The 22,420-nt window shown below is 43.1% G+C and overlaps 1 protein-coding gene across 8 annotated transcripts in view; it reads right to left on the reverse strand.

Annotated features, from left to right (window-relative positions):
- SH3GL3 (SH3 domain containing GRB2 like 3, endophilin A3) overlaps window positions 1-22,420 on the reverse strand; it is a 117,330-nt gene that overhangs the window by 32,449 nt on the left and 62,461 nt on the right. For all 8 annotated transcript variants that reach the window (XM_027520767.1, XM_027520763.1, XM_027520760.1 and 5 more), the window contains 4 exons: window positions 19,750-19,883; window positions 15,737-15,895; window positions 8,871-8,974; window positions 5,566-5,675 (listed from right to left, as the gene is read on the reverse strand). In XM_027520767.1, the coding sequence (XP_027376568.1) occupies window positions 5,566-5,675; window positions 8,871-8,974; window positions 15,737-15,895; window positions 19,750-19,883 (507 nt within the window). The remainder of the gene's footprint in view (window positions 1-5,565; window positions 5,676-8,870; window positions 8,975-15,736; window positions 15,896-19,749; window positions 19,884-22,420) is intronic.

Consider the following 22,420-nt stretch of genomic DNA (forward strand, 5'->3'; position numbering starts at 1 on the left):
ACCCAGGAGACCAGGCGTCTGCCTCCAGGAGGAGTACTGAGCGCAGGGACCTGAAATGGTGCCGTGAGGGAGGCAGCCAGCCAGAAAACTAGAAACCACTGCACCTCACTCAGCAAAGCATCCGTAATCCCTCAGAACCACGGGAAGTGGGCAGCAGTAACAGACACAGCACCACAGGCAAATTGACATGGAATCTCAAATGAGAAGTTGCACACAGAGCAAAGAATTGTTTTTTATCCATTAGTACTTGGCAAAAATTGAAGTCTAATGACACAGGCAAGGGGAAGCAGGTATTGCTATATTAATAGTAGTGTACCTGTTTTAACAGGTAATTTGGCAGTATCAATGGTCTCTTAAATGCATTCACTCTAACTCAGCAATTTCATTTCCAAGAAGGACTTGCCCATCAGCATGTAGAGGCAGATAAAGGACATTCCTTTTAGAAAATAACTGGAAGCAACTTTAATGTCTATTAATAGGGGAAATGGTATATATAATGGAAAACTATGAATCCATTAAAAAATAATAGGATAACACATATAAAATGGAATATTACTCAGCCATAAAACTTAGTACAGCCACTATGGAGAACAGTGTGGAGATTCCTTAAAAAACTGGAAATAGAACTGCCTTATGATCCAGCAATCCCACTGCTGGGCATACACACTGAGGAAACCAGAAGGGAAAAAGACACGTGTACCCCAATGTTCATCGCAGCACTGTTTATAATAGCCAGGACATGGAAGCAACCTAGATGTCCATCAGCAGATGAATGGATAAGAAAGCTATGGCACATATACACAATGGAGTATTACTCAGCCATTTAAAAGAATACATTTGAATCAGTTCTAATGAGGTGGATGAAACTGGAGCCTGTTATACAGAGTGAAGTAAGCCAGAAGGAAAAACACCAATACAGTACACTAACACATATATATGGAATTTAGAAAGATGGTAAAAATAACCCTGTGTACGAGACAGCAAAAGAGACACTGATGTATAGAACAGTCTTATGGACTCTGTGGGAGAGGGAGAGGGTGGGAAGATTTGGGAGAATGGCATTGAAACATGTAAAATATCATGTAAGAAACGAGTTGCCAGTCCAGGTTCGATGCACGATACTGGATGCTTGGGGCTAGTGCACTGGGACGACCCAGAGGGATGGTATGGGGAGGGAGGAGGGTTCAGGATGGGGAACACATGTATACCTGTGGCAGATTCATTTTGATATTTGGCAAAACTAATACAATTATGTAAAGTTTAAAAATAAAATAAAATTAAAAAAAATAAAATGGAATATTACTCAGCCATAAAAAGAACAAAATAATGGCATTTGCAGCAACATGGATGGACCTAGATTGTCATACTCAGTGAAGTAAGTCAGACAGAGAAAGACAAAGTCAGACATATATATATGTGTGTGTGATATAAGTAATATCACTTACATGTGGATTCTAGAAATATGGTAGAAATGAACTTATTTACAAAATAGAAGTAGAATCACAGACATAGAAAACAAACTTGTGGTTACCAGGGAAGAAGGGGAAGGAGGGCTTAACTGGGAGATTGGCATTGACATATACACACTACTATGTGGCTCACAACAAACTGTGGAAAATGCTGAAAGACATGGGAATCCCAGACCACCTGACCTGCCTCTTGAGAAATCTGTATGCAGGTCAGGAAGCAACAGTTAGAACTGGACATGGAACAACAGACTGGTTCCAGATAGGAAAAGGAGTACATCAAGGCTGTATATTGTCACCCTGCTTATTTAACTTATACACAGAGTACATCATGAGAAACGCTGGACTGGAAGAAACACAAGCTGGAATCAAGATTGCCGGGAGAAATATCAATAACCTCATATGCAGATGACACCACCCTTATGGCAAAAAGTGAAGAAGAACAAAAAACCCTCTTGATGAAAGTGAAAGTGGAGAGTGAAAAAGTTGGCTTAAAGCTCAACATTCAGAAAACGAAGATCATGGCATCCGGTCCCATCACTTCATGGGAAATAGATGGGGAAACAGTGGAAACAGTGTTAAGACTTTATTTTGGGGGGCTCCAAAATCACTGCAGATGGTGACTGCAGCCATGAAATTAAAAGATGCTTACTCCTTGGAAGAAAAGTTATGTCCAACCTAGATAGCACATTCAAAAGCACAGACATTACTTTGTCAACAAAGGTCCATCTAGTCAAGGCTATGGTTTTTCCTGTGGTCATGTATGGATGTGAGAGTTGGACTGTGAAGAAAGCTGAGCGCCGAAGAATTGATGCTTTTGAACTGTGGTGTTGGAGAAGATTCTTGAGAGTCCCTTGGACTGCAAGGAGATCCATCCAGTCCATTCTGAAGGAGATCAGCCCTGGGATTTCTTTGGAAGGAATGATGCTAAAGCTGAAACTCCAGTACTTTGGCCACCTCATGCGAAGTGTTGACTCATTGGAAAAGACTCTGATGCTGGGAGGGATTGGGGGCAGGAGGAGAAGGGGACGACAGAGGATGAGATGGCTGGATGGCATCACCGACTTGATGGACGTGAGTCTGAGTGAACTCTGGGAGTTGGTGATGGACAGGGAGGCCTGGCGTGCTGCGATTCATGGGGTCGCAAAGAGTCGGACACGACTGAGCGACTGAACTGAACTGAACTGAACTGATATATAAAATAGATAACTAATAAGGACCTATTGTATAGCACAGGGATCTCTACTCAACAATCTGTAATGACCCATATGGGAAAAGAATCTAAAAAAAGAGTGAATGCATGCATATGTATAACTGATTCACTTTGCTGTACACCTAAAACTAACACATTTTAAATCAACTATACTGCAATAAAATTAAAAAAAAAAATAGTGGGATAGATCCATATGCATGATGTGGGAATAACGCCAAGAAACAATGGTACATTTACAAAACCTAAGCGTAGCACAATACCGCTAGTACAAGATCTTGTATTTGAAAACTAGTGAAGGGTTTAAAGCAGTAAGTATACAGTATATCTATGCACATAAATAGATATGACAGTGTTCATACCAAATTTTTAACACTGGCAACATCTAGGAAGGGGCCTGGGGTAGAGTGGGTGATCACAACAAACTAAAGTATGACTTACACCACTTGAATGTTATTTTTCTCAGTTCAACCATTTTCTTTAGACATATATTTGTGCCATTTGTCTAATTAAAAAATAATGGTGCAGCACTTATGATGGTGCCTACCACATAGCAGATGCTCAGCCAATGCTGATTCAAAATTTTTTTTTAATTAGGAAAATATTTTACAAAAGTTAAAAATTTAAATGTAGAGGATAATGCAGCATGATGTTTCTATGGCCAAGGTTTGACACACGAGAAGGCCGTAGGTATAGATCTGATAGACAGTGCCTGATGAACTATGGATAGAGGTTCATGACATTGTACAGAAGACAGAGATCAAGACCATCCCCAAGAAAAAGAAATGCAAAAAACCAAAATGGCTGTCTGAGAAGCCCTTACAAATAGCTGTGAACAGAGGAGAAGTGAAAAGCAAAGGAGAAAAGGAAAGATACACCCATTTGAATGCAGAGTTCTAAAGAATAGCAAGGAGAGAAAAGAAAGCCTTCCTTAGCGATCAATGCAAAGAAATAGAGGAAAACAATAGAATGGGAAAGGCTAGAGATCTCTTCAAGAAAATTAGAGATACCAAGGGAACATTTCATGCAAAAATGGACTTAATAAAGGACAGAAATGGTATGGACCTAACAGAAGCAGAAGATATTAAGAAGAGGTGACAAGAATACACACAAGAACTATACAAAACAGATCTTCACGACCCAGATAATCATGATTGTGTGATCACTCACCTTGGGCCAGACATCCTGGAATGTGAAGTCAAGTGGGCCTTAGGAAGCAACACTACGAACAAAGCTAGGGGAGGTGATGGAATTCCAGTTGAGCTATTTCAAATCCTGAAAGATGATGCTGTGAAAGTGCTGCACTCAATATGCCAGCAAATTTGGAAAACAGCAGTGGCCACAGGACTGGAAAAGGTTAGTTTTCATTCCAATCCCAAAGAAAGGCAACGCCAAAGAATGCTCAAACGACCGCACAATTGCAGTCATTTCACACGCTAGTAAAGTAATGCTCAAAATTCTCCAAGCCAGGCTTCAGCAATACATGAACCGTGAACTTCCTGATGTTCAAGCTGGTTTTAGAAAAGGCAGAGGAACCAGAGATCAAATTGCCAACATCTGCTGATCATTGAAAAAGCAAGAGAGTTCCAGAAAAACATCTATTTCTGCTTTACTGAGTATGCCAAAGCCTTTGACTGTGTGGATCACAATAAACTGTGGAAAATTCTTCAAGAGATGGGAATACCAGACTACCTGATCTGCCTCTTGAGAAACCTGTATGCAGGTCAGGAAGCAATAGTTAGAACTGGACATGGAACAACAGATTGGTTCCAAATAGGAAAAGGAGTATGTCAAGGCTGTATATTGTCACCCTGCTTATTTAACTTATATGCAGAGTACATCATGAGAAATGCTGGGCTGGAAGAAGCACAAACTGGAATCAAGATTGCTGGGAGAAATATCAATAACCTCAGATATGCAGATGACACCACCCTTATGGCAGAAAGTGAAGAAGAACTAAAGAGCCTCTTGATGAAAGTGAAAGAGGAGAGTAAAAAAGTTGGCTTAAAGCTCAACATTCAGAAAACTAAGATCATGGCATCTAGTCCCATCACTTCATGGCAAATAGATGGGGAAACAGTGGAAACAGTGGCAGACTTTATTTTGGGGGGCTCCAAAATCACTGCAGATGGTGATTGCAGCCATGAAATTAAAAAACGCTTACTCCTTGTAAGGAAAGTTATGACCAACTTAGACAGCATTTTAAAAAGCAGAGACATTACTTTGTCAACAAAGGTCCGTCTCATCAAGGCTATGGTTTTTCCAGTGGTCATGTATGGATGTGAGAGTTGGACTATAAAGAAAGCTGAGCACCAAAGAATTGATGCTTTTGAACTGTGGTGTTGGAGAAGACTCTTGAGAGTCCCTTGGACTGCAAGGAGATCCAACCAGTTCATCCTAAAGGAGATGAGTCCTGAGTGTTCATTGGAAGGACTGATGTTGAAGCTGAAACTCCAATACTTTGGCCACCTGATGCGAAGAGCTGAGTCATTTGAAAAGACCGGGAAAGATTGAGGGCAGGAGGAGAGGGGGTCAACAGAGGATGAGATGGTTGGATGGCATCACCGACTCAATGGACATGGGTTTGGGTGGACTCTGGGAGATGGTGAGGGACAGGGAGGCCTGGCGTGCTGCGGTTCATGGAGTCGGACATGACTGAGCAACTGAACTGAACTGAACGGTGTGGAATTCATCCTTGATGTAAGTACTCAATACAAGGAAGCAGGAAAGGGTGCATTACTAAGGGGGAAAGGGAATTTACCAAATAACCTAAGAGAGAAATTCAGGATCTCAGTGTAGCCACACAGAATACAGCAATGAGCAGTGAGCAAGCACTTACAGGAGAGCCTTGCAGAAGGGCATGCGGTACCCACAGAACGGTCAGCTCACCTGTTGTCTTTGCTGAGGAGGCGGTGGACACCCCATTGAGCTCGCTGGGGCTCCTTTTTATGGGTCGTGGCTTGTATTCTCTCTTGGGGACGTTGGATGCAGCTGATATCCTGTGATACACATTTTAAGATCAGTCAGACATTTGATGAAAAATTCAAAGCCTCCAAACCTACATTTGTTCTGCCTTGTGGACCTACACATTTAGGTCCTAAGGTGATGGTCATGAAGGGGGTGATTTTTACACATTGACCCTTGAGTAGCCCAAAGTGATGGCTTTGATATGCCAAATGTAGTTTTTTGGCTCTATGCAGACATACCTCATTTTATTGCACTTTGCAGATATCTGCTTTAAAAAAAAAAAAAAAAGAAACAACTGAAGGTTTGTGGCAACTCTTTGTACAGCAAGTCTCTGGGTGCCATTTTTCCAAGAGCATTTTCTCACTTTGCATCTCTGTATCCCATTTGATAATTCCCCAAATATTTCAAACTTTTTTCTTAGTTATTCTATCTGTTGTGGTGATCTGTGATTAGAGATCTTTGATGTTTACTGTTGTAATTAATATGGGCCCCAGAAACAGTGGCATGTGAGCTGGCAAGCTTAATTGATAAATGTGTGTTCTGACTATTCTACCTACCACCTCCAGCTGTTCCCCCATCTCTCTCCTTCTCCTCGGGCCTCCCTATTCCCTGAGACACAACAATATTGAAATTAGGCCAACTGATAATCCTATAATGGCCTCTAAGTCTTCAAGTGAAAGTCTCATATCACTCACTTTAAATCAAAAGCTAGAAATTATTAAGCTTAGTAAGGAAGGCACATTAAAAGCCAGGAGAAGTCAAAACCTAAGCTTCTTGTACCACACAGCCAAGTTGTGGATGCAAAGGAAAAATTCTTGAAGGAAATGAAAAATGCTTCTCCAGTGAACACACAAATGATAAGAAAGCCAAACAGCTTTATTGCTGCTATGGGGAGAGTTGTAGGGGTCTGGATGTAGCTAATGGATGACTTTGGGGGGTTCAAGACTTCAGTGAAGGAGGTCACTGCAGATGTGGTAGAAAGAGTGAGAGAACTAGAAGTGGAGCCTGAAGATGTGACTGAATTGCTGCAATCCTCTGATAAAACTTGAATGAATGAGGAGATGCTTCCTATAGATGAGGAAAGAAAGTGGCTTCTTGAGATGGCATCTATTCCTGGTGAAGATGCTGTGAAGACTGTTGGAATGGCAACAGAGATCCAGAATATGACATGACTTAGTTGATAAAGCAGCAGCTGAGTTTGAGAAGGTTGACTTCAATTATGAAAGAGGTTCTACTGTGGGTAAAATGCTATCCAACAGCACTACCTGCTACAGAGAACTCGTCTGTAAAAGGCAGAGTCAACTGATGCTGCAAACTTCATTGTCTTACTTTATGAAATTGTCACAGCTGCCCCAACCTTCAGCAACAACCACCCTGATTATTGAACAGACATAAACATTAAGGCAAGATGCTTCACCAGCAAAAAAGATTAGGACTTGCTGAAGACTCAGGTGATGGTTAGCATTTTTAACGATAAATATTTTTAAATTAGAGCATATATTGGGCTAACCAAAACATTCATTTGGGTTTTTTCCATAAAGTGTTACAGAAAAACCCCAAAACAAATGTTTGGGCCAACCCAACATTTGGGTTGGTGTTTTTTTTTTTTTTCTTAGACATAATGCTATTTCACACTTAAAAGACTACAGTTTAGCATAAACATAACTTTTATATGCACTGGAAAGCCCAAATATTCATGTGACTCACTTTACTGCAATATTCAATTTATTGTGGTAGTCTGGAACCAAATTCTCAGTATCTCCAAGGTATGTCTGTATTTATAAAGTATTTTCTCTCATAAAGTCTCTGAGGCATCTAGCAAGTACCAGGGATGAACTGGGCACTCAACAATGATCACTTCCTTCTCTTTTTCCTCTTATAAAGGTAGAATTATGAAAAGACACACATGTGAGGAGGAGATGAACTACCTGCCTTAGAAAGTGGATGATTCAGAGACTGGACACATCTTGTGTCTTCCTTTTATAATTATTGCATTGATTTAAGCCAAAATCCCTCCAAATTTACTCATTATGATAATCCCATGTAAAACAATTATCTGTTCTCACATTTGGTCAAAAGATAGAGTAGTATTTCAACCCAGTGTTTCAATTAACAGGGTTGCAATGCATGATACCTATATCACTGATTTTCAGAAAAGTCAACAGTACGCTCATCAGTAAAGTCACGAGGAACACAGCAATCTTTCTTTGACCACTCAGGGGCATTTTTGGCTCTTTCAGTATCAGAGTCAATATTATAAACATGCCCTGATATTTGTCCTGGGAAAGTAAAAATACATCTTGTTCGAGATAATTACATACTATGTGGTGGGCTTCCCCAGTGGCTCAGTGGTAAAGAATCCGCCTGCCAATGCAGGAGATGCAGTTTGACCCCTAGGTCAGGAAGATCCCTTGGAGTAGGAAATGGCAACCAACTCCAGTATTCTTGCCTGGAGAATCCCACGGACAGAGGAGCCTGGCAGGCTACACTCCATGGGGTCACAAAGAATCAGATATGACTGAGTGACTGAGCACACACACACAAGAACCTACTGTATAGCACAGGGAACTCTACTCAATACTCTGTCATGGCCTATACAAGAAAATAATCTTAAAAACGAGTGAAAAGTACCCAGCTCTTTGCAACCCCACGGACTGTGGCCCACCAGGCTCCTCTGTCCGTGGGATTCTCCAGGCAAGAATACTGGAGTGGGTAGCCATTCCCTTCTCCAGGGGATCTTCCCAACCAAGGGATGTATGTATAACTGATTCACTTTGCTATACACCTGAAACTATTAATACACACTGTCTGAAGACCATCTCACTCCTCCCCACATCCCTAGATGTTGGGGAGTGGCCCTATGCCATCCCACCTTCAGCTAAACTCTCATCGTGTCAGCAAGGAAGACAGGACCTCTCTGAAAGGGCTGAACTCCAAGGCAAGTGTGCAACCTGGGTTGCCCTAAACACAGGTCATAGAATAAGGGACTTGAGCAAAATGAGAAAGGAGAAAAGCTGCCAGACCTCCTTTCCAGCTTCTGTCCTATTGGACAAAGTCATACGGTTATTATCTCAGCACAATCTGCACCCAACCATGAAAGCCAGTGGAAGAAAATTCAACACAGAAAGAGGCAGTGGGAAGGGGGAACTGAAGAGAGAGACAGAGATGGATTTCTACTGACTTCAACTCTGCAGCCCTTGTCTGGTAGTCAATGGGGAGGCACTTACCTCATCTGTAGCTTGCTCTGCAGCTCCTGCAGAATCTCTGTGGACTGTCTGTGATAATCTAAAGCGGCCTCGACAAACACGGCCAGCTGGCTGACTTGTTCTACCTGCGGCACAAGTGGAAAATGACTCCATGGAGGCCAGCGCCTGGGTCATGTTCAGATAGAGGAGAGACTGGCGACCCAGACCCAGCTTTTCAGGGCAGACCCCCACCCCACCACCAACAACAACCCTGTCTGCCTGGGCTCTGGTCGATTTCATTTCATTTCATCACAAAGTAATAATCACACAGGTCATAGTAGAGAGCTAGACATGCTGGAGAAACATGTTCAAATCTAGTTTTGATTATGAAGCTGCTTTAGCTCAATAAAAAAAGTCTGTTTTTCCAATTAGATGATATTCTTGGGAGATGTGTATGCTATAAAGCTCATGAATCTGAAAAAAGAGAGATAAAACTTTTCCAATGACAACTCAAGCCAATATTTAGTAAATGAATTTGCTTTCTTAGTGAAGTGTCTCTACGGGCAATTTTGAGCTAAGTCACATCAAGAAAGTAAGTAAATTAAGCTGTTTTCAGGCTTCCCAGGTGGCACAGTGGTAAAGAATCCGCCTGTCAATGCAGAAGACACAGGAGATGCAGGTTCAATCCCTGGGTTAGGAAGATCCTCTGGAGGAGGAAATGGCAACCCACTCCAGTATTCTTGCCTGGAGAATCCCCATGGACAGAGGAGTCTGGTGGGCTATAGTCCATGGGGTCGCAAAGAATCAGACACGACAAGCAACTGAGCAGCACACAAGCTGTTTTCAGATAAGAAAAGAAGCCAGGGAGCAGATCGTGCCCCAGGGCAAAGATATGCCAGCCCCCTGTATATATTTATTGCCATCAGCACAAAATAATTTCCCTGAAATAACCAACCCAAAGGAATGAACCAGGAAGACTCTGGCATGTCTCTTTCCCATGAACCAAGACATTCATGAAATTTGAGACCAAATTACAGTGGATGAAAGAAAATAAAATCAAAAAGTTATGTTATATAGAGAGCCCCGAAGACCTGGGGATGCAAAATTTGAAGAAGAGACATCTCCTGTGGGGTATCAGAGCTCTGCCCCCAGCTTTCTATATGTCTGGGAGGCTGCAACAGAAAGGAGGGATGAATGGAGCTGATTTCCACAAGCCTCAGAGGAGGGACCACTGGGTGGAGGTGATGGGGAGGCAAGGGGTTCCAAGAGTGAATGCCATGAACTCCAGAACCAGACAAAGCACAAACCGAAATCAATCCCCCTCTTTCCTAAACTTCCCCAAAGTGTATACCTCATCTCCCTACTTCATTTCTAAGTAACTTAGGGGAAAGTCTGCCTTCTTAGTCCCTCCTACACATTCACCCTGCAAAACCAATCATGGGCTCCTTTGCCTTCAAAGACCTAAGCTATTTTCATTTTCTATTATTGACTGTGCTTTATCTGTCTACACTTTAATTCTCCTTGCCCACGCACGCCATTTTAAACACAGGCTCCCTGTTCACGTAAGATCTACATGGACTTCCGCTTGGGTCATTTTGTGATCCGCGTCTGCACAATGAAATCCCATCATATCACATTTACATAACCACATTCTGTGGCTGGAAAAGCAACAAGCCTAAGCCTGAAATTTCCAAAAACTCAATAAACAAAACAAAGACAGCCTGGCCCCTGCAAAATTCTAAGGATTTAAGTTTCACCTCTTTGGCTTTTACACACACTTTTAAACAAGTCCAGAACCATGGTCTAACAGGATCACAGCAGAATCTGCTTCAGATTCCTTACAGTGCAAGAGCTGTGGCTGGTTAACAACTGCACCACACTCCTCTGTCTTTAGTAAGGTTAATTTATATATATACATACATATTTTAAAAATAATTTTATTTATTTACTTTTGGCGGTGGTGGGTCTTCATTGCTGCACAGGCTCTTCTCTAGCTGTGGCAAGTAAGGGCTACTCTCTAGTTGGGGTACACAGCCTTCTCATTGTGGTGGTTTCTCTGGTTGTGGAGCATGGGCTCAGTTGCTCCACAACATGTGAGATCTTCACGGATCAGGGGTTGAACCCTGCATTGACAGGTGGATTCTTTACCACTGAGCCACCAGAGAAGCCCAACTTTTTTTTAAGAGAGTGTATTTTTTTTAATGTGAACCATGTTTAAAATTTTTATTGAATTTGTTAAAATATTGCTTCTGTTTTATGGTGGTTTTTTTTTGTTTTTGTTTTTTGTTTTTGTAGCCACAAGGCATGTAGGATCCTAGTTCCCTGACCAGGGATTGAACCCACACCATCTGCATTGGAAGGTAAAGTCTTAACCATTGGACCACCAGGGAAGTCCCAAAAGTCACTTTCTAGAGGCATGTGACTAAGCAGAAGCAAAACCAAAACCATAGAACAGGTCGTTCACTCTTTGTTGGATGTGCTTTCTTTCTACTAGTGCAATACTTCCTAGATGTCTTCTTCCATATATCACAGGTCCCTTGACATGTCAATAAAATAACAGTTATAAATTCCCTAATGGCTTAGCAGGTAAAGAAACTGCCTGCCATACAGGAGACACAGGAGACTCAAGGGACTCAGGTTCGATTCCTGGGTCAGGAAGATCCCCTGGAGGAGGAAATGGCAACCCACTTCAGTATTCTTGCCTGGAAAATCCCATGGATAGAGGAGCCTGGCAGGCTACAGTCCAAAGGGTTGCAAAAAGTCAGACACGACTGAGCACACACTCATTCATTCAATAGTAATGACAGTGGTGTGGAAGAGTTCTATGATCAAATAACTGAGAAACTGCCTTGTGTATTCTCTCTTAGAACTCTCTTAGAGATTAATTTTTCATATATTTATATAATCCGAAAAGCCTTGTGATAAAGAAAACCTGTCTAGTTTTGGTTAACCCAGGGTTTCCCAAACTTATTTGACCGTGGAGACATTATTGACAAAACACAAACTACATCCTGTGGAATAAATTTTGGGAAACTCCACTCTAGACCAATGAAAAGCACCCAGGAATCTGGAATCTAGTCAGTCCACTTGTCATAGGAGCCCATGGACAGAGGGAAGGTTCCCAGGCTGGGCGTTTGTATCAAGAGAGCATAGAGAATACTGCAGATGCCTGCCTTCATGGAGCTGGGGAAATGGCATCTTCTGTGTGGTATTTCTGGCTCTTGCCAAAGTCAAAGACCTACATTCCATTATGTCAAGTCATGAGGAATAAACCTCTCTGCAAAGACAGAAGAGGAGCATGTTAACAGGTCTTGCGGTGATTCAGCATTCCCAAGAAAATGGCAGTGGGGGGACTTCCCTGGTGGTCCAGTGGCTAAGACTCCCCACTCCCAATGCAGGGGGTCCTGGGTTCAATCCCTGGTCAGGGAACTAGATCCCAAGTGCCACAACTAAGAGTTCACATGCCTCCACTAAACATTCTGAGCACCATAACTAAGACCCGGCACAGCCAAATATGTAAAAATAATTGAAAAAAAGTGGCAGTGGAGATTGGGAACCAAATTCTGAATACCCTGTACCCCCAACCTCAAAGCTCACTTCCAGGGGCACAAGGGCCCCTCTCCTAGGGGGCATTGCTCTGGGTGCCTCTGAGGGCACTGGCAGTCCCAGCCTGACCCAGCAAAGGAACCATCCTAAACCTGCCCCTCTGGGCTCCTGGGAAAGCTCGGGGCCCCAAACGCCTCCTGCTTGCACCTGCGTGTAGAATAAGGAAGCTGCTCAGCCCCCAGCCAGAGGTAAAGTAACACTCGAGGCCTCCAGCCCCACTCTTACTGACAAGTCCCCCAGGGACAACAGTGGGGGGCCAAAGGGGACTCTTCTCTGATTCTCGCATTCCCAATTCTGCCCCCAATAGGCAGGAAAACAGATGCCACTTTCCCTTAGGAGTGTTAGTGTGAACCACTCAGGTCCTTCTCACCACCCCTTCCTTCCTTCCACACCAGAGGAGGAGGAGGAGGAGGAGGTCTGTTTGATTGATGAGATAAGGGCGAATGGACCCTGCACTGGAAAGATAAGAGGGTCTTGGCCCGGGAGGTCTGTTTTCTTGAAGAGAGTGGGTTTGTGAAGCGACTTTTCTGCTTGGCCCACCCACTCCCCGAGGGTGGCTCTACAGGCTAGACCAGGCCTGGGGGAGGCAGCTGGAGCCCCACGTGGGCACAGGCCCAAGCTGCCCACATGATTTTCCAGACGGTCCTGTCCTCCAGGCAGGGGGCTGGTTTGTCGTCCTTGTATGCCTGCCCCCCTGCCTCTCAGTGGGGAGAATGTAGATGGAGAAGACAGATAAGCAACCTCACCTGGAAACCCCTACAAATGGCCCGTTGGCCAGAGAATCAAGGGGAACTGGAGAACATTTTCCAGACCTTTCCTCCTCAACAAGACTGCCAGACCACCTGGAGGTAGCCAGACACTGTCGTGGAAAAAGACAAGGCTGTCCTTTTCTGGGTCTAACTGCGGTTGCCACAAGAAGAGGATGAAGGCAGTCTTCCGGAGCTTCCACAATAACTTGTGAGTCTTCTCGACTCTAAACCTGGGAGAGGCAAAGTTAAGAGCAGCCTCCCTCTCATGAGTCACTTCGTAAATGGCAGCTCTCGTCACTGTCATCTTCACCACCACCATCAGGTCCTTAGCACTGTCATTATCTCGAGAATCAGCAACCGCAGCACAGATGGGTAAGGACCACTGTGGCTAAAAACAGCACAAGGAAAGGTGGGAAGAGAAAGAGAAGGAATCTAGTACCAAGGAAGCCTGCAAAGGCCTTCACCCTTTCCTTATTTTGATCTCTTCCCATCTCAATGGTCGATTTCCATGGAGATGTAGACCCAGGTCCTGAAACGAGGGAGCAGACCATGCTCCTCAGAGCTGAAAGAAACCACCCCACCTTTACCTGCTGAAGGAAACTTTAGGGGGAACCCTGAAATTCATGCCTCTGTGAGGCCTGAGTTACAAACTAGCCTTCTCCCAGGGGAGCATGGAAATGGGTTAACTCATTTGAGACAAGCAGAATAGTGTCCCTGTCAACAAATGGACAAATGACTGAGCTTTTATAAGGAAGGGATTATTTCTGATTTTGATTGATACTAGAAGGAAAACAGGTCTCTTGGGTCAACCACCAAGGGCAGAGAAACTGATTCAGGCCTCCCTAATGGCGTACTTTGCAATAGCTTATCAAAGATCGTGAATGAAGATCATGACAAAGCACGTGGGTTAGACAGCATGTTTGCCTCAGAGTTTAAATCCATCTCTAAAGGGCACAGGGCTGGAGGGGCAATCTTTACTGCAGCCCAATAAGGAATACATGCATCTGATGCCTCTCAAAACACTCTCTAAATACTTCATTTTTGAATCAATATGGCAACCCAAGACAAAACTAAATCAAATGGCCTATGGTTCAAGGATAATTTCAAGGAAATTTGTATTTTTAAGGGAAAGCAAACAACAAGGGAAAACTGTTATACCACTTCTCATTTTTCATAAAGTGTAAAAAGAAAACAAATCTGATAAAATATTTAAAAGGAGAAACATAATAGAATGTGCTTCTCGGCACTGGGGTCTAATGGACATGGGAATTTCAAATTGTTTCCTCCAGGATTAATGTCTTGTCAACACTGAACATAATCTTCCCTTGACATCACCATGGCACATAAAAGGTGCTCAGGACACCTGGCTTGACTTGACTCAAAAGATGCAAGACTTCAATGTACCTTTTAATAAATTATTGTAAGTAGAACATAGTTTTGCAGATATATAAATCCTCTGACTTGTTCCAACGGGTTGGAGTGTTCAACAAACAGGTCCAAAGCAATGCTGGGCTGAGGTGGCTCATGGCCTCGCCAAGGCCAGGCTTAGGGCAGGAACTCCAGAGGGAGGCAGGTGGCCAAGTGTTCTTGAAAAATGCCAAATGACCTCTCATTGCCAAGGCAAAGAAGAGTGGCTTTCAACCTTCATGGTGTCCACTTGGGGGTTACCATCTGTTTAGTTTCATTTCCACCTGGGCTTCCCAGGTGGAAAAGTATGTGCCTGCAATGCAGGAGACACAGGAGACGCGGGTTCGATCTCGGAGTCAGGAAGATCCCTTGGAGAAGGGAATGGCCACCCACTCCAGTATCCTTGCCCGGGAAATCCCGTGGATGGAGAGCCTGGTGGGCTACGGTCCATGGGCAGCAAAGAGCTGCAAACGACTGAGCGACTGAGCATGCACACAAAATCTAACTTTACTTGTACAAATAAAATAAGAGCCGGTGGCAAGAATCATGGTACAAGAGAATGTTAGCATTTCTGAGGGATCTGTGTCAAGACCTTCACAATCCCCAAGTTCACAGGTACTACAAGGGCACAGCTGGAAAACTCAGGCCATGCTTTTATATCCTGAAGCTTCACTGTGACAAGCAAAGGCTCGGAGAGCTGGATGATGAGTGAGGCTTCCCATGAGCCAAGGAAGCTGCTCCTCCTCAAACATCTGCCTCACAGAGCACATTTCAGTTTTAGCAAGACTTCAAATTACCATATTCTTGGGCTTTCCATTCACCTGCAAAACCACCAATAGCATAGCCTCAAATATCACAACGGCAGGTCTACCTCGCACTTCACCCAAGACAATCCCACCTCCCCAGGGCTGACCTGAGCACATCTCTGAGGTAATCCCAGGATAAACAGGACCCTCTCCAGATCTGAGATTTGAGTCAGGACTTGCTAGATGTCTGAAGCTATTTCTGAGGCAGGAGATAATGGTTATGGAAAATTCCAGAAATATGTAACAACTAAGGCTCCCAAGTTCCTCAGCATGCTGACCCTTGTCATACAGTCAACATTTTCATTCACATTAAAGTCTCCTGTTTGGTGTAAATACTTACATCATTTTCTAAAAAATTAAACATGCTTCTTTCAGCCAACTCCTTTGACTCTTCAAATTTTTCTACTGCTTGTCTGACTTCTTCATCTGGTATCTTACCTACTCGCTTCTTTTTATAATCGTAATCCAGGCGGCGGCCTTCCAGCTTTTTCAGGTGGTGCTAAGAGACAAAGGAGTCCTTCAAAGAACTGTTACACTCAAACACAACACAAACAGACTGTTGGCATTTCTATGAAAATAGTCACTGCTTTTTCTCAGCATAAATTCTAGGGGGCAGGACCCCACCTTACACTTCTTCTGCATGCACTCGGCATCTATTAGCAGCGACTTTCACTGCTGGTCAACCAGGAATATTTGTGGAATGACTGAATGGGTAGATGGATGGATGGATGGAAGATAAACTGAATGAGTGTCTATATGAAACATAAAGATGCAGTATCAGTTTTTAGATTAATTTTCCAAGGTTCTCTATAGAACCCTTCAGTTAAGTTCCATTAATTTCCAAGTAATTTCCAACCAAATTAACTATACTCCCAAAAATGTATGTTTATTTTGGCAACTCCTCACTAAGAAGTAGATTATAAAGCACAAATTTCTAGTATCCTCTTGAATACTTAGGGATCTTCCATAAATTTCCCACATAATTACAAAATAAGTTGAATAAACACTATTGATGAATGTAATACACACAGAGGACTGAAAGTATGATCTCTTTAACAAAGTAAAACAATTACTAATATTAGAGGTGTCCATTTGTGGAACACAGTGCCTTCTGTGGTAGTAAGTTCCCCATTACAGTCTGTGTTTAAGCTGAGGGCTCTCATGTCAGAAATACTATAGAAGGGATCACTATACAGGTCAAGGGAGTTTATGATTATAACCCCTGGGAAACAGATATTTGATATTGAAAGTGGAAGTCAAAACAGACTCTCCCACTGAAGCATGTGGGTAGCTTGACTATTCTTTTTAGTGGGAAGCACTGGTTCTAACGTCCACAATGGGTGGGTGAAAAAAATACGAGACAAAAAGTCAGAACCACCTCTCTTACATGTTCCGTGACTCTGGGCAAGTCTCTAAACCCCTCCAGACCTCCACAACTATGGTGTAAATGGGGACAGGTGGGCTTAACCTGGCTACTTATGGGTGATGAAATGTCTGTAAAAGCTCTTTGAATCCAACAAGACCTTTTATAGATATGTCAGGCATATGTTAAATGAATGGGCTTTCCACTCAGGAGGTCCAAGCATAGTTGAGACTATGAAAAGCCTACTGAATATTGGACACAAGTCTTGATCGTCTATAGTATTAGGTTTGAATGTATACAGTTTCTCCATCAAACCAGAGCTGAGTAACAAGAGGTACCACTTAAAAATTATCTTTTGCATAGGGAAAACATTTAAGGCTATGTGTATTTTGAACATTTACCCCACTTTCTATTAAGGATCCACATTCATATCCAGCCACCCTACTGAACCAGGTCAAGTGGAAGAGTAATGTCATCTGGTGAAGTTCCTATCTTTCTTCAAGGACAACAGCATAAGAAGAAATGGTATATTATGTCTTTCCACAAAGGAGGTGTTTGGTTTAAAGGTTCTGCATTTGGGAAAGATACCTTGGTGTCCCCACAGCTCATCATACCTCTTCTCTAGGATCATCTGTTCAATAATAATCTGTGAGCACAAAGGCTGTGCTAGTCATTGTGACTACAAAAGTGAACAAAACCTGACTCCTTACTCCAAAGCACTTTCTCCCAAACAACAGAAACAGAGAAGCCGTGACACCACAGCACAAGGAGCACCTGATTAAGTCCAGCAGAGAACAAGAGCTTCCCCAAGGACAGAACATCTGAGCTGAGACCTGTGAGGTGAGATGGCTTAGCCAGGAGAAGGGAGAAAAGGAGAACGACAAAGAATAGAGAGAGAGCCCAGTGCCACGGGGACTGTACATAATTCAATGAGGCTGGGTGAAGAGTTCAAGTGGGAAGGGGCGAGCTATCAATCCCAATCAGTCAATCAACAGAGAGAAGGAGGGACTGGGAATTAGGGACTAAGGTGCTGGATCTTTACTCCCAGTGGGCAGCTCCTGGGGGGCTTGTCCCTTAGGAAGACCGCTCTGGTTGCAATGTGGAGAGTGGACTGCAGGGGCCGAGCTGTGAGGCTGGGAGTCAAGGGCTGCCGTGCTGATGTGTTTAAACATTAACCAGAAGTCAATAGAGAGAAAGGGGAAGAAGGGAGGTTCTGGAGAGAGGATGAAGGATGTGGCAAAGGCCCTGAGGAGGTGAGGATGAAGGACTCTGGGGCCCAGTGGAGGACTGGGCTGAGGGAGCAGAACAGACACCAATTGCCCTGATGTGGAAGAGAAAAAGGAGGACAGTGGGAGTAAGCTGCTGAGCGAGGTGCTGGGCATGGGGTAGCAGAAAGTTCTGGGAGTTCCTGAATGGATGCTTTCATTTTTCGTTCAACCTCCCTGAGTTCAACCTCCTCTCCTCCATAGCCCTTGGTTTCAGTGTGAATTCTAAACGTCTACATGGGCACCCAGGACTCTCCCCTGGGAAGCTCTGGGATACAGCCCAGGAATCTGCATTTCTAACATGAGATGATGATGCTATTGCTCGTCCTGGGACCACACCAGGAGAATCACTGGGCCTGAAAAAGAAAAAGGGGGATCTCCCCAAAGTTCAGATGACTTCCAAGCTGGTCCCCAGCTGCACTCAGATCACTCCTCAAGGCCCCAGGAGTTAGGTCTTCTGGGCAGCTTCTCAAGAGGGTGCCCAAAGAAGGTCTCAGTGCAGGCTGTCCCTCCAGAATATAAGTCCCTGGTGGGGTGGAAGTCTCAAGGCTGCTTTTGCGCATCTGCCAAAACACCACGAAACAAGTGGTGTGTGATTATTTACGGGTCCCTGAAAGCTCCTAGATATGCTCTGGAGGGCCATTTTTAACATATTCCAAACACAAAATTGGGCTTCCCTGGTGGCTCAGACGGTAAAGAATCTGCCTGCAGTGTAGAAGACTTGGGTTCAGTCCCTGGGTCGGGAACATCCTCTGGAGAAGGGAATGGGAACCCACCCCAGTATTCTTGCCTGGAGAAGCCCATGGACAGAGGAGCCTGGAGGGTTACAGTCCTTGGGGTCGCAAAGAGTCAGATACGACTAAGAGACTCACACCAACACTAAACACAAAATGCTGATTCCTAGATACTGATTTCCATGAGAAGTAATGGAAAATAATGATCACTAGTGCAATGAATGGAAAGACGCAGCCTGGATGGGAGGGGAGTTTGGGCGAGAACGGATACATGCATACGTACGGCAGAGTCCCTTTGCTGTCTACTTGAAACTACCACAACATTGGCTATACTTCTATATAAAATAAAACATGTTTTAAAGCTAAAATAAAAAAGATTTGCGAGAGTAACACTGAAACACATACATTACCATATGTAAAACAGATAACCAGTGGGAATTTGCTGTATGACATAGGGAACCCAAAGCCAGCCAGTGCTTTGTGATAACCTAGAGGGGTAGATGGGGAGGGAGGTGGGATGGAGGTTCAAGAGGGAGGGGACATGTGTATACCTGTGGCCGGTTCATGCTGATGGACAGAAGAAACCATCACAATATTGCAATTATCCTCTAATATAACATAAAAGTTAAAACAATAAATAAGTAATAGATGGTGGCATTAAAAAAAAGAAAGATGCAACGAGTATTGCATGATTTTGATGATCAAAAAACCAGTACAAAGTTCTGGAATCATTTTGTTATGTGAAAAACGACTGTAGAAATAGGTATCTTGAGCTTGGCTTCTAGCTGGCTTCAATAAGACAAAGAATAAAGGTCTAACTGTCCTAGGACTCTTTCCTGGTAAGCCAGGTTACCATAACTGAGTTATTATTTTACCACCCACAGTAAGATGATGCTTTCACTGAGTCGCTATGGAAATGTTCTAATGATTTTAAACAGTGTAAACATCATATTAAGTAGCAACAGGCAGATTTATAGCCTAGAAAACTTACCCCAATCTCTTTTAAATCTTTGTCTTGTAGTAACTGAAGTGGATCAATAAAAGTTTGCTTTACATTAATATCAAGAGAGTCTTTCACCTCAGCCATTAGCTTCATGGATTCACCAACTTCTATCAATGCACTGCCTTCAACAGAGAATACAAACAAAAAAGGTTCTTTAGCAGACTTCAAATCTAAGTTAACAGTAATATTTATTTAACTCCTTCCCCAAAGTTTGTGATGATCAATGATGTGAAACAAGGTCCTCAGTCTGGGACCTCTGAATCTTGACCCTGAGAAAAGAAAATGTTAAAACTAAAAAGTCTCCATTTTACACATTTTCCTCACTGCTTCTGCACTTTCCACTGCCGAGAATTAAAACCAATTTGGCAAAACTAATACAATTATGTACAGTTTAAAAAAACAAAACAAAAAAACCAAAGCTCCGACAGACTGAGGCACTTGCCGTATCCGCCACTAGAGGGGGTTAAAGCTCCTTGATTTTAAACTGGTGGTTTTGTGAACTGGCACCAAAGGTTCCTTAGAAACTAGAACAAAATCCCTCTTTGTAAACAATGAAAAGGATTCATTCATGGAGGCTAAGTATTAACCAATAAAGATGACAATAGAAATAAGGGAACAAATCCTCATGTCAGCTTCTGGCTTCTAGGTCTTCTTGAGGCCTTGTATTGAATACTCCTTGTATTCTTGAGACGGTTCTAAGGCTCCCGGCCCTTTCTGATGAAAGAAAGCCTGGCAGTGTCACACACACAGGGTGGGCAGGATCTGCTCCTGCAGTGAGGTGCAGGCCAGTCCCACCGGGCTTGAGCAGCCACAGGCAGCTTTAGCTGGATGGAACCCTGATATTTGGCACCAGCTAACCTACAATAGACGCAAGTAGGCACTCGGGGCGGGGGTGGGGAGGCGGTGATTCTAGGTGGCTCATGGTAAAGAATCTTTTGGCAATGAAGGAGATGCAGGAGACTTGGGTTTGATCCCTGGGTGGGGAAGATCCCCTGGAGGAGGAAATGGCAACCCACTCCAGTATTCTTGTCTGGGAAATCCCATGGATAGAGGAGCCTGGCGGGCTGCAGTCTATAGGGTCACACAGAGTCAGACAAGACTGAAGCGATTGAGCATGCACGCACACATTCTGGAAACTGAGCACAAGGAGGGTTGTAGTGACCAAGCTGACCAAACTATCTTTGCATCGAAGCCCCTGCCCTGTCACCTGACCGGATGCACTGCAGGACTGTCCATGGATGTCAGGGCCTGCCCGGCAGCCTCTCCTATTCCCTTCACTGGTCAGCCTTCAGAACAAGGGATAGGCCATCTTGGTCCCAATCACCCAGGAAATAAAATAAAATTCACATTATATTGCTCCAAAGGACACTGATACCCTCTGAGACTAATTAACATTTGAGGGTGGTTTTTTTAATAAGTTTTCAAAAGACTTTCCCCCCAGTTTCCTAAATGAATTACTATGGCCTAATATCTGAATTCTCAGTTGCCATCTCTTGCCTTGTTACCACTACAAGAGGAGCAAACATGCCAAATTCTCCGGGAAGACTTAACAATTCAATTCACCCACAATTTATCAATTTAAAGTAATCTCAATCAAATTTAATACGCTTTTTTGTGGAATTCCCTAGCGGTCCAGCAGTTAGGACTTGGTGCCTTCATGACCATGGGCCTCAGGTTCAATCCCTGGTTGGGGATCCTGCAAGCTACACAACGTGGCAAAAAATAAAATTAAATTAATATTTTTTTGTTTTTGGTAGAGGGAACTTAAAAGGACGCTAAATTTCATCTGGAAAAATAAAATAGGCGAGTATGTCTGTGAAATTTTTATAATATCTAGGGGAAATTTTAGTTAAATATATTTTTAAATGATGATATTTAAAACAACATGGTACTTGATCAAAGCAGAGTACAGATCCAGAAAACAGAAGAGAAAGATCAGAAACAAATTTAAAATATTATATATAAATTTTTATAACAGAAAAGCTATAGCTGAGAAAGGTTGAACTTTTCAATCAAGTATTAGGGCAACTAGCTATGTATTTGTGAGAACAGAAAATTAAAACCCTATTATACAGTATTTGTCCATTGAACTCAAGAGCTTGGAAATTTAAAGGTAAGGAAAGAAAACATATGTATGAAAATGAAGTATAAATAAACATTTGCACAGTTTCCTAGTGGAGGGGGAGAGGTGGAAATGTTTTTCTAAACATGATACCAAAGCCATAAACCACAAAGGAAGATCAATGAGCCCCACTAAACAAAAGCAAAAATCTTTTTCCATTAAAATGATCTCTATCTACAACAGCAGAAGGTACATGCATACCTGGGGCAAAACTTCATCCAACATATTGGACAGACAAAGAGTAAATATTCTGACCACTGAACAAGGCTCATAGGGATTTCCCTGGTGGTGTACTGGCTAAGACTCTGTGCTCCCAGTGCAGGGGGCCCGGGTTCGGTCCCTGGTCAGGGAACTAGATCCCACAAGCCACAACTAAGGGTTCCACATGCCACAACAAAGACGGAAGATCCTACATGCTGAAACCAAGAGCCGGTGCAGCCAGATAAATATTTACAGAGAAGAAAAAGTTCATGGAACAGTAAGAAAAAAAATGAACACCTCAATATAAAAATAAGCAAAAGACACAAATATAAAACT

This window comes from Bos indicus x Bos taurus, chromosome 21, assembly GCF_003369695.1.
Source record: "Bos indicus x Bos taurus breed Angus x Brahman F1 hybrid chromosome 21, Bos_hybrid_MaternalHap_v2.0, whole genome shotgun sequence".
In the NCBI taxonomy this organism is placed as follows: Eukaryota; Metazoa; Chordata; class Mammalia; order Artiodactyla; family Bovidae; genus Bos; species Bos indicus x Bos taurus.